Genomic DNA, 12,649 nt, shown 5'->3' on the forward strand with positions numbered 1-12,649 from the left:
CGGATGGAAATTGATAGACCAAACTGATGTAAATACATCATTTTGAACACCAAAAATGAGAAGGCAAAATATCGCCAGTTTCCATGAACTCCTAAAGAAAACCCTAAAAAGGCCTCTACGAGCACCCAAAAATCTGTTGAAAGAAATCCGCTTTTTTGACCAACCATCAGAAGTTCTCCGATGGAGTAAAAATACTCATTTGTTAGAGCCAGGGTGCGAACCAAGCCCTAAGAAAGGAAAGTATATCATAGGGAAGGTCGTGCGGTCCGGTCTGATTTTTTCAGCTGGTGTGCAATTTTTTTGATCGCACAAAAGCGCAGACCGATGTGTGGTCCAATTTTGTGCGACAAAATCAGACCGAACATCACACAAAATCAGACAATTGAACATAAAGGGACTACGCAGATTTCTATTTACAGATATGCCCCTCTGTTTCTCTTCCCCTCCATATTTCCCTAAGTAAAACCATAGGGAAACCAAAATGGTTAAATATGTATTTAGATATTTCATTTAAATTCATATTTTCTTCGAATAAATTCTAGAAAAATCAAAAAGATTCAGCAATTTATCATCACATTATTTAAAAATAGTTTTTGTTTTTGAAACTTCCATTTGATTAATAAAGAGTTATTCCAACCATTAATAAATTTTATAAAAAACATAAACGAACATAAAGTTGTATTGAAATATGAATTTACTTGGAATGATGATTAACATGTAACTAAAATCCATAAAACGGTTAAAAATGATCTGGCTGCTTAAATTAAGCATTGAATTTAGGGAGTCATCAGCTTTACACTCACTCAATTTATACGACCCTTCAAATAATGATTTCGAGATTAAATTGCTCACTAGTCAATTGGATCCTAAAGTAGATAATAATTATAATGATTGTAATTCTTAGTCCATTATGTTAATATTTTAATTTTATCTCAAAGTAGAAAACAATTGTCGTCCTTGTAAATATAAGAAATTTAGTTACTAGGTGTAAAGTGGGCTTATTACTAGGAAAAGGTATATGATTTCGAGATTACGTTGCTATTATGAGGAAAAATAATGCTTGTAAATCTTAAGGCATTATGTTAAAAATTATGAATTATTTATGAAAATGAAGTCAAAATGCCACTGCACATCACCAAAAAGTGTATAACACATTGTTTCAATATATCATCATGCTAATCAACCTTTGGATCCTCCTCGCTATCTTCGTCATCTCCGTTGCTACTATCATTGACATCCTCCTCCGCTCGCCACCAACACTTCAGTATCATGAGTAGCTCGATGCTTTTCGTTGTCAGCATTGTTCGCTTGTAGTTGATAACGGCACGACTAGCGGAGAAAAATCTTTCTGAGGGCGCACTTGTTGCTCGGACTGATAAGAACTCCTTCGTAGTTACCACTAAACCGGGATACAAGTGCTCACCTATGACCTTCCACTAGTGTAACGGTTCTGTCCCCTTGATAGGAGGTGATGTAATGTAGGCATCTAGCTTGTGCAGTGTATCAGAAGCTGTGGTGTGATCATTATCATGCAGCAACTCATCAAGTGCTTCGCTGAAAAAAGCGGTCGTTGTTCAAGCGGGACGAAAACACGTAGAGGGAGCTCAATCAGTCATAGTTTGATCATTTCTGACATCAGGTGTAGCTAATAAATTCCTTACATAACTGATGACTTCATCTCGGTAGTCATGGTCGATTAACAATCCCTTCATGGTTGGATCAATGAGCGCAGCAACGGTGAAAGCCCGATTACGACTGAGGATGGTTGAATATTTTTCAGCTTGGTATTCATTGCTTGACAAGCATTGTACATGGAAATATGTTGCCATGATGATATAAGGGTATTCACTTGAAATAAGGTTGATTCTAAGATTCCTCTCATGACACTATCAAGATGTTTTGTCATCACTTTAAGGATGACAATTGCTTCATTTGCAGTTGGTGACTTGGATTGACAAGCAACGGGTGTGGCCTTCACAAGGGACTGCAATATCCTTTTAAACTTTTTGATCATCTACCACTCTTCGTCAACCAGCAAAGGTTTTTTCAAGACATTTACTGCCATTACATCAAGAATATCCCTCTTTTTGACGCTTGCGACAAGCATCTCATACGTTGAATTACACCTTGTAGTGCAGCCTAAGGGGATCTTCTTATGGTTCGATAATCCAAACTGCTTGCATAGTGATACATAGCGCTCGGGGCATTGTGTTGACCAACGTTTTGCACTCACAATTTCCCTTAATCGGAGAACTACGTCACCTAGAGTAGATGAACCGAAGTCATGATTGACTTCATCACTGCCATTGGCGCCGAGAATATAACTATCATCCAGAATAAATTGCTCTGATGGTACCTCTGTAACCTGTAGAGAGCTGAGCCTGGCTTGGACTACAAGGTTGATTACATGTGCCACACATAATACATGCCTACTTGTAGTTAAATGATGGGTTGCTTGCTTCGATTCATCTTCTAAAATAGCCATCATCTTCTGGTTATTTGATGCATTGCCTATGAGCGAGAGGGTGTAATTGAGAGAAAGAGAGTGAGAGAGATGTTGGGGTTCCAGAGGCATTGGTCTAGATGAACAAATGGAAAATGATACACAGCGGAAGACCTGAACGAATCGAACAGCATCATTGAAACCATAAAAATGAAGTACCTTTCCATAGTGATTTCTTTGATCTCGGAGTGAGACGAGTCCAGCTGCTCACATGTGCAGCCTCTAGAGATATCCACGTGACCCTCGGCATGTCGAATCTCCTTCTCCTTGATGACCCTGTTCTACCTCCACCGTTGTCGTTACGCCGTTTTGATAGCATCGTGCATGGAGAGGGGGTGTGGGGAGAGTGGAGAAGAAGGGGAAGGCCCCCTGAACAATCTGGCATGGGTGAGTTTCTTTTAGGGCCTTCCCCTATTTGTACTAAGTGGGTATGTTTCATAAAACCCCCAAAACTTGAGTATATCTTCCAACGTCCAAAAAACCATTTGCATGTGACCCTTGATGGCGCACGCTATCAGAGATCGTCGACAACGTCGTCCGTGCCGCCTGACACCGTCGTCAAAGATCGGGAGAAATTGCTCAAATTATTGCATTTTATTTTCTTCGTTCTTTCTCGTGTTTTGTGTTTTCCTCATCTCATCTTTACGCCACAGTTGCGATGCATTCCGCACGTCCCTCGTCGTTGTCACGGGGAGGGGTCCTTAGCCATTTTGGGTCCCCTCCCTTTTGCCCTTCTTTCCTTGTTTTCTCTTCTTTTTATGTCTTAATTTCCCTTTCCATGTGTTATGGGCCCCATTATATATAGGCCCCCCCTAATGGACCTCTTTTTCCTGTTGACCCACTTAAGGGGGGCCCATTGACCTCCTCCCCCCCCCCCTTTAAAAGGGAAGAGGGGGGCGCCCTAATCCCTCATACCAGGAAGAACAAAGTAGAAGCATCATTTGTTATTTTTTTTGGTCTTCCTTCCTCATTCAAGAGAAGAACACAAAGGAAGGAAGAGGAGGTCGACGAAGTGGAAGAGAAGAAGAAAAGAAAGAGAAGACAGGGGAGGTGAGAAGGCAACGAAGGGGCAGGTCATCTCCTCCCTGACTTGTGCATGCCTTCACCCCTCCCACGAATCCACTCACCTCTAGTGACGCCCGTCCCATCACAGGAATCGTGTTGCCGCTGTCCACGAATTTCTGCCACGGACATATTCCGCGATCGATTTCTTGGCGGGATCGTCAACGAATACAGAGTGGAACTCAGCAATCATGGTGAATTTGGGCTAGGAGCATAATTTGGGACCTCCCCCATTTTGGGGGTTGATTCCTATCATCATTAGGCTCTTGGCTAGCCAAATTTTGGGGTGGTCGATTCTTGACGCGAAATTCGACGGCTGCGGCTGCCAATCCCATCTGATTCACTCCCCTATGGCTATACCAGGGGGAAATTGCATTGTCCGTTGGATTAACCAAAACTGCCAACTGGATCGCTCCCTTCCAAAAGGATTCACGGTGGTTGACCAGAATGGGAATCAATCACAGGGGGACCAAGACGTGGGATTCCCACTGCTTGATTCATTAATCAGAGCGGGAATTATCCTAGATCGGGTAAGCGACGACGGACGACTCCAACCAAGGCCATCCCCTACCTACGTAGTTCCTATCCAGACACTGCCCCAAGCTTGTCTATGTGAGGTCCATACTCCACGAAGACCGAGCGCTCGGCAAGATCAGGCCTGTGGCCCTCCTCCGTCCTTTAATTATAGCTCTGGCATTATCCTCTGCTCATCAAGCTTCCATGTTGATAATCTCAATTTTAGGGTTAAAATTTGTCGTTGGTGATTGAGATTATTCAATAAAATATATTTAACCGTACTTAAAAATACTTAGTTAGTGATGAGTACGGATCGTCTCCACAGGGAACGATGATTAAGGAATTACTTTTTTATACTAGTGATGATGGACGAGAGGATCAACGAAAGCAAGATTTGAGGATGTGAGCTAGTGATATCGATAAAAGATACGTAATTATAAGCTAATTTCACTTAAAGAAAAGAGTAAGTGATTGTGATGGATATGATGATGAACGACGGTATGAACGAGGATAGTGGTTCGATATGGAGTGGTACGATGGCAAGGATGGAGAGATGAGAGAATGGGGACATAAGTAAGTGAAGTGATAATGAAACGTTGATGAAAACCTATAACTATTATAACCATGATGTTGGGAGAGAAACAACGTAAGGCGAAGACACTTACCTTAGATCCTTATGTTGCACCAGGATCACAATGATGTTGCGAGTGCCGGTAAGCTCCCCCTCTTCTCTTTTGTCTCTTCCCACACACCCAAGACACCAAGATCACTCTTGATGGATCTCAAAACTCACTCTCTTTCAATCAGCCTACAAAAGTAGGAAGCAAGTTCAATATGATTTTTACAATGATCCAGGCCTCTATTTATAGATGAGAGGGTATGGATAGAAAGAGGAGGGGAAGATCAAAAGTTATGGCTGTTGGAAGTTAAGAAGTCAAAGCACTTGGTGTTCTGTGGCTTTTCATATTCCGTGGCTTTTTGTATTCTGTGGCTTTTCGTATTCCATGGCTTTTTGTATTCCGTGGCTTTTCACATTCCATGGCTTTTTGTATTCCGTGGCTTTTCGCATTCCGTGGATTTTCGTATTCCATGGCTTTTCGCATTCCATGCCACATGTACATGACAAAAAGATAAAAAACAAAGAAAAAAATATCTTTCTCGATGCTGACGTGGCGGCGCATCCGCACGCCACGTCACACTATGCCATAAAAAAACCAAAATACTTAAAATTTCATATTAAATCACATAAAAGCCCAAAAAATATGTATAAATATATATTTTGAATCAGAAAAATCATATCTTTCCAAATTTAATATCCAAAAATTCCAGAAAATCATATTCTTTCTCAAAAAATTATATTATTTTAGAATATACTATTAGAAAAATCCTAAAAATATAGAAAATTCAGAAATTTGTTCTAAAAATAGATTTAATCATTTTAAGCTTGATAACATGCAAATATGAGTAATTTAATGCATAAAGACGCATAAATATAATAATATAAGGCACTAAAAATGCATGTTATCACATGTGCTCTCCGACATCTGTCCTCTCCACCTGCTCCAAATCGCGGCTGACATCAATGAAACTCTGCATCGCGAGCCACACTAATGAGGTACGGCGTCCTCTCGTGCCGCTCATTTATTTACCTTCTGCAGTATATTTGTGTCTCGACTCCACCGCACTCAGGCTAGGTAGGTGAGAGAAGCAAATTGAGAGAAAACTACGACATTTTTTAGCATCTTATTGGTACGCAAGAGTACGTCCATTACGTGCAAGCCCAACAGACAGAGTTCGTTCGGCCGTAGACCTCCTCGTCGCTCCAACGAGGTTCAAGAGATCGTTGTCAGCTTCACCCAGCGACCCTGGTCCAAGCTTGGAGCTCGGTGCCTCCCTCGAGTCAGAGCTTGCACGTACGACACGTAGGGCACTCATTTTGCGCATCGTAATTACATCGACCCGTTAGGATTTTTCGTCGGACGACGACACCATCGACGTTCGATACCATCATCTCTTATCGGCATTGAGCCGTCATACTCGATGCTGACTAAACAACGTCTACGACAACATCCGACATCAACCCTCTAGGCCCATGTATCAATCTAGTTAACAACTCCAACAGTCCAATAACCTTTAATGTCCTTCCAAATTAATTAACTATATCATCATATAGATTAATTAATGTCGGATCAATTTAACACAATCAATAGGTCGAATCTCCAATAGGTGGGGCGCCAAGCTACACCTCATGGCTTAGAAGATACAAAGGAGTGTGTATCGACTCACTCATGGAACCTATTCATCATCGGTTACCGTGTATGTATAATCCCTCATCCACTTGATGCTCCTTGAATGACTTAGGGTATGGTCAATTGTCAAATCCTAATCGGTCATCCAAGTTAGTACTAATGCATTCAAAAATCATTGGAGAATTCTTCTCTGATATTTCACTGCGTTGGCCAAGGACTTCGTTGCTCATCTTCCTTGAGCTGTCACCTCTTATACAGAGGGTGGACGATCCCATCTTTACCACTCAATTGTCTTTGTGACCTTCTAGATGTACCCGAACTAAGACCATTTTGAATCCCATGATTAGAGACTTGTTGGCCATAGCCAAAGTACAACTTTTTGTCCACAAAACGTCTTTGGTGTCTCAGGTCTAAGGACCACTTACACAACCGTGACGTGAATCAACCTGATTGACGGTTAGGTATAATACCATTAGGGATTTGTACGGATCAATGTAATAAACACTTTCCACTAAATAGTGCCCACTATCTATCCTTAATGTCTCCACACTAATGGCTATGGGAACAACCATAGTCATCAGATGAGTGAGGCTAGATAGCGCTATTCTATTTGGATACTTTGATGTCCTTCTTATGTATCCTTTGAATAGGAATGTTTAGAACATATGCTTAAAGACTAATGATCACCGTCATATGAGCTCATAATAATTCATTAAGTCTGTTAATGTATTCATGGATTTCATTATAAGCATCACACGCGCACTATAATGAATATGTTCTATAAATGAACATTGAACGTGATGTGGAACGTGTGATTTGCTTGCTGGCCACATATTTTTCCATCAAGAGAGTAATGTGTAATGAGAGAAACATATTGAGAGAGAGGGTTTAATTGAGAGAAACAGCGTAAGAGAGAATAGGGAGTAATTGAGAGAGAGGGTGTAATTGTGAGAAACAGAGTGAGAGATAGAAGATGTAATTGAGAAAAAACACAATAAGAGAGAATAGGGTGTAATGGAGAGAACCAGATTGAGAGAGGGGGTGGTGTAGTTGAGAAAAACAGAGTAAGAAAGAATATGGTGTAAGTGAGAGAACCAGATTGAGAGAGAGACAGTAACTGTGAGAAACAGATTGAGAGAGAATACAAAGTAATTGAGAGAAAGAGATTGAGAGAGAGGGCGTAATTATGTGAAACATAATGAGACAGAGGGGGGTGTAATTAAGAAAAACAGAGTAAGAGAGAATAGGTTGTAATTGAGAGAACCAGATTGAGAGAGGGGGGGTGTAATTGAGAAAAACAGAGTAAGAGAGAATAGGGTATAATTGAGAGAACCAGATTGAGAGGGAGGCTGAAACTAAGAGAAACAGATTGAGAGAGAGTACGGAGTAATTGAGAGAAAGAGATAGAGAGAGGGTGTAATTGTGAGAAATAGAGTGAGAGAGAGGGTGGTGCAATTGAGAAAAATAGAGTAAGAGAGAATAGGGTGTAATTGACAGAACCAGATTGAGAGAGACGCTGTAATTGAGGGAAACAGATTGAGAGAGAATACAGAGTAATTGAGAGGAAGAGATTGAGAGAGAGGATTTAATTGTGAGAAACAGAGTGATAGACAGGGGGGTGTACTTGAGAAATACAGAGTAATAGAGAATAGGGTGTAATTGAGAGAACCAGATTGAGAGAGAACACATAGTAATTGAGAGAAAGGGATTGAAAGAGAGGGTGTAATTGAGAGAAACAGAGTGAGAGAGAGAAGGTGTAATTGAGAGAAACAGAGTAACAGAGAATATGGTGTAATTGAGAGAAATAGTGTAAGAGAGAATATGGTGTAATTGAGAGAAATAGAGTAAGAGAGAACATGGTGTAATTGAGAGAAACAGAGTAAGAGAGAGCAGGGTGTAATTGAGAGAACCAGATTGAGAGAGAATACATAGTAATTGAGAGAAAGAGATTGAGAGAGCGGGTGTAATTGATAGAAACAGAGTGAGAGAGAGGGTGTAATTGAGAGAAACAGAGTAACAGAGAATATGGTGTAATTGAGAGAAATAGTGTAAGAGAGAATATGGTGTAATTGAGAGAAATAGTGTAAGAGAGAATATGGTGTAATTGAGAGAAACAGAATGAGAGAGAGGGTGTAATTGGGAGAAACAGAGTAAGAGAGAATAGGGAGTAATTGAGAGAAAGAGACATTTATAAGATTTCTGAAGAGTATCCCTATCTCCGAATTTTAAAGTGCAGATTAAGTGTGAAAACACATTTCACATTGCTCAACTGAATTAGAGGTGTAATGAAAGAAGAGAAAAAAATTTCTCAAAACAAATGCATTGCTGAATATTTTACGAAACAAAAGTCACAGAAAAACTGGAAAGTGCATCAATAAGAGAATGAAGGGAACCCCAACATGCATATCATCACGTTTCAAAACCTAATGAAAGGCCAAAAAATGTTACAAGAAATGGATTTTTCGAAATTCAATAGGATTCTACAGTAGCTGAGGAAGTCAAGATCTGTAGACCTTTATATATTGAATCTTTGTAAAACATCTTACATTTCATCAGATTTTTTAATACAAAGAGTTAACTATCCCAGATCCCTAACGAAAGCTTACAATCCATCTTCACTAAAACCAAACGTAGTGAAATGCTTTGACATTTCCACATACATTATTCTGACAACATTGCCCATTTTTGTAGCAACTGTGTTTTTTTACAAAAATTTACCATCGGAACTTTTATTTTGCAGGGGAGAAAACAAAAATTTTCAAAAATTTCAATGGAACGAACAAAATTCAAGAACAAACGACCTGGTGAGCAAATTAACAAAATTCAAGAATATATGCGTCGACGCCGACCTGTTCAACCCGACTTTCGCCCGACTGCCAGAGTGCCGACCGCCGCCGCAGCATGCAGACCCTTAATCTCTTGTTCAAAACCTTATAAAAAAAAACCAAAACTGCACAATTGCACCGGTCAGGGCCTTGGCCGATGTGCGGTGCGATTTAATATAACACTGTCCCATGTGCCGTCCGAAAATTCGAACCGGACCACACATCAGCCTAAAATCGCACCGGTCGCACCGAAGGACCATCCCCAGTATATCATTCCCACTACCTCTTTCCTCTCTGCCAATAATTGAGAATATTCTTTAGAACAAATTTCTATTTTCTAACCAATCGTGAGAAGTTATTAGATACGGCACAGGTAAAAGATATCATCCCCTCTCATCTTCCCTTTCCTGGCCCAAGAGATGATAGGCTTCACCGAAGGGAACGCAAACGAAAGTGGCGATTCCTCTGGTTTGACGGGGAGCTTCGAGAGCAACGAGGATAACAGAGAGGAGGCCGAGCTGCAGCTACCCATTACAGACGTGGTTCGTATTATGGAGAAAATCTTGCCGTGTAACGCCAGGTTATCGCAGGAAGCGAGGCAGACCGTGCAAGAATCCGCCACCGAGTTCATCAGCTTCGTGACCAGCGAGGCCGCAGACAAGTGCCAGAAAGATAACCGGGAGACGATCAACGGCGATGATGTTTACTGGGCTCTAGAGAATCTTGGGCTAAGTAACTACGCCGTGGCTGTCAGGAGGTATCTTCAGAAGTATAGAGACGACGAGCTTGAGAGATCAGCCAACTCCCAGGGCTGTCCTACTGACGAAGAGTACCTAACGCTTCCCCTATTTGAAGAAAACAAGGTCAGAAAGAAGGAAAAATCCTGTCCATTCCCTCTTTAATTGTTTGTGGCTTCTAGCCGGATGATACTTCATTCGTACATCAGCATTCACGTCTTGCGGGCGATCATACGTTATTCTAAACGAAATATGACCCGTTTTAGAGAAACGAGGATGTTAAAAACGTAAAAAACATCTATATTGCTGTGGTCGATGTGTTGATTATCCCCATTAACAATATGAATATCTCTTCCTTTATTTTTTTCTTGTGCGAATTGGAGACACCCATCTTGCTTCGGTGATTTGCATCCTGTAGGGAAGGTTGCATCATTTCAGGGTACACATCTAACTTCTCTGTCCTTTTCCACTTTGCCTACATATTTGATGCGTATCTTTCAATAATCGTTTTTCCGTGGGTTCACGATTTCCTTACTTTTGATTCATTGGAATTCCTACAATGAAGAGTTTTTTTTGTTGAAGAAGTCATTTTTAAGGTACATGAACAATTCGTCGTGCTCTGCGGATGATAACTAGCCTGCAGGGTTAACCATAAGCATTAAGATTCTCAGTGTGATAACGTCTGTTAAAAGAAAAACATTGAAACTATAAATTGTTGTCATCGATTGAAGGCTCTAATTGAAAGCTCCATCTAAAATCTAAACATCCTCGAGAGCGTTGAATCTTATTTGTTTTTACTACTTTTGAAGATGACATTGTGTTGTACCGTTTACACTTTGGACCACCTTGGCTATAAGAGAGTGTTTTTTTTCAAGAAAAAAAGAAATCGTGATATAACGACGTTTCGAACTACAAACTTCAAGTAGATCTGGAAGTCCCTATTGAAACTTTTTTTGGTTGTAACTAACTAATGGTATTTGATAACCATCCCTATTGATAACTCACCTATCTTTTTATTTAGTCGCCCCACATGAAATTTGAGTGCCTCGATACCCTTTTCCCGTATAAGAGATATTAGTTCCGTTAAGCAAAGCACAAAATTTTGAACTAAAATAGGTTTTTCTCTAAGCATAAAAAACCCTAAAAATATCATGAGCAGCTTAACCGCCTTTCGGCTTTATTTGAAGTCCAAGATCCCTTTTTATCCGAGAGATATGTTCTCTCATGATTACTGCAACAGGAAACCTCAAGGGATAGACGATGAAGAGAGACGATTTGCGGTGATGCTGGTGCAAGACGCCAAACTGAAGGTAAGACAGATTCCAAAATATTTTGAATATGAGTCGCCCATGGGATTGTATCCTCGTATCATATTCTTCTAAAATCTTAAATTTCTTGCTTTCTATCTGGTTGATGCACTTTTTCATTACTAAATGGTAAAATTATGACCGATTAAAATGCAACATAAACTTTTAAAATCATCGCTTTAATGTTGTATCATGGCTTTAATGTTGTTCATTATTTCCCAGACATAAAATTGTTTTCATTCCAATTAAGGTGTCTCCATGGTTATCTTTTAAATCTTACGCTTGATGAAAAACTATGATGTGATGATAAACTATGGAGAAGTTATTTTTCGTCAATATGAAACATGGTGTTTCAAATTGGGCTAGGACGTAAATTTCATTTAAGCTCAACTTTAGTACAGGTGACTTCTTTCTGCAAAACAAAAGCTGCAGTAAGGCGGATGATGGGTCTCTCGCGTAGTCCTAGAGTTATTTCTTGCTTGTATAATTTTTGTATCTAGTAAGGGAGAGTATTGTTACTCTAGATGATTTATACCCTTACTCCTTTTAAAGGATCTTGTGAAATTGCAAATATAACCGAGTGGAGACGCTTCATCTGTCCATGCATCTTTTACAAATTGCTGCGCTGATTCATTACTTCTGTACATATGTTTTTTCATACCATTTTACGGGTAATTCCAAGCAACAGCTGGGTGGATTTGAAAACCTTAGACTGACACTACGTTATTTATGAACGACGTGAATAATCACCTGAACACAATTTTGGGAAATTCGACAAAACATACTCTTATCAGCATGACAAATTGTTATATTTTAGGATTTCCCATAAAGAAGGATGTATAAGAACTAATTTCGTTTGAAATTAACAATATACGGCTGATGCCAATGTCCCCTTGAGAGAGCTTCATGTGGGTTTAACACCCTCCCATTGAAAATTTGTGGTTTTGCTGCTTCTCCCTAAAGCTTGAGTCTAAAACCCATAAGCGTATAAATGATGACTAGAAGAAGTGATAGACAGCAGATGTCTGCCGAAAATTCGATTCTCTTGCGCCCAGAAATATGTACTTCTTCGGTTCTGGACATTCTACCGCGAAACTTGCAGCTTTTTCAGACCTTAAACGCTTTGAAAGGTGGGAGAGGATTAATACCTTAACACTCCGTTTGAAGATGGCATCTGCTTTGCAGACGATAGCTCCGGATGAAGTACAAGCCAAAGAGACTGTTGCAGAGGGTTTTAGTTTTGCTGAGGGTTTGGTTACACGGCATGCAATAAGCCAAAGAGACTGTTGCAGAGGGTTTTTGTTATGCTGAGGGTTTGGTTGGACGGCCTAAAGTATGCCAAAGAGACCGTTGGATTACAATCCCCAGAAGCACGAAACCGGCAAGGAGGTATCCTCAAGAAGACTAACTGTGGCGGTAAAAATGTCGGCAACATAAGTCGGCAAGTTCA

General features: G+C 40.2%; 1 protein-coding gene across 1 annotated transcript; it reads left to right on the top strand.

Moving 5' to 3' along the window:
- The first annotated feature begins 9,169 nt into the window (after positions 1-9,169).
- On the top strand, positions 9,170-11,444 carry LOC144716719 (nuclear transcription factor Y subunit B-4-like). The gene is made up of 2 exons (XM_078591940.1): positions 9,170-10,018; positions 11,133-11,444. The coding sequence occupies exons 1-2, from the start codon at positions 9,575-9,577 to the stop codon at positions 11,154-11,156; spliced, it is 468 nt and encodes a 155-aa protein (XP_078448066.1). The 5' UTR covers positions 9,170-9,574; the 3' UTR covers positions 11,157-11,444.
- Positions 11,445-12,649: the final 1,205 nt, after the last annotated feature.

Source organism: Wolffia australiana, chromosome 1 (assembly GCF_029677425.1).
Source record: "Wolffia australiana isolate 7733 chromosome 1, ASM2967742v1".
Classification (NCBI taxonomy): Eukaryota; Viridiplantae; Streptophyta; class Magnoliopsida; order Alismatales; family Araceae; genus Wolffia; species Wolffia australiana.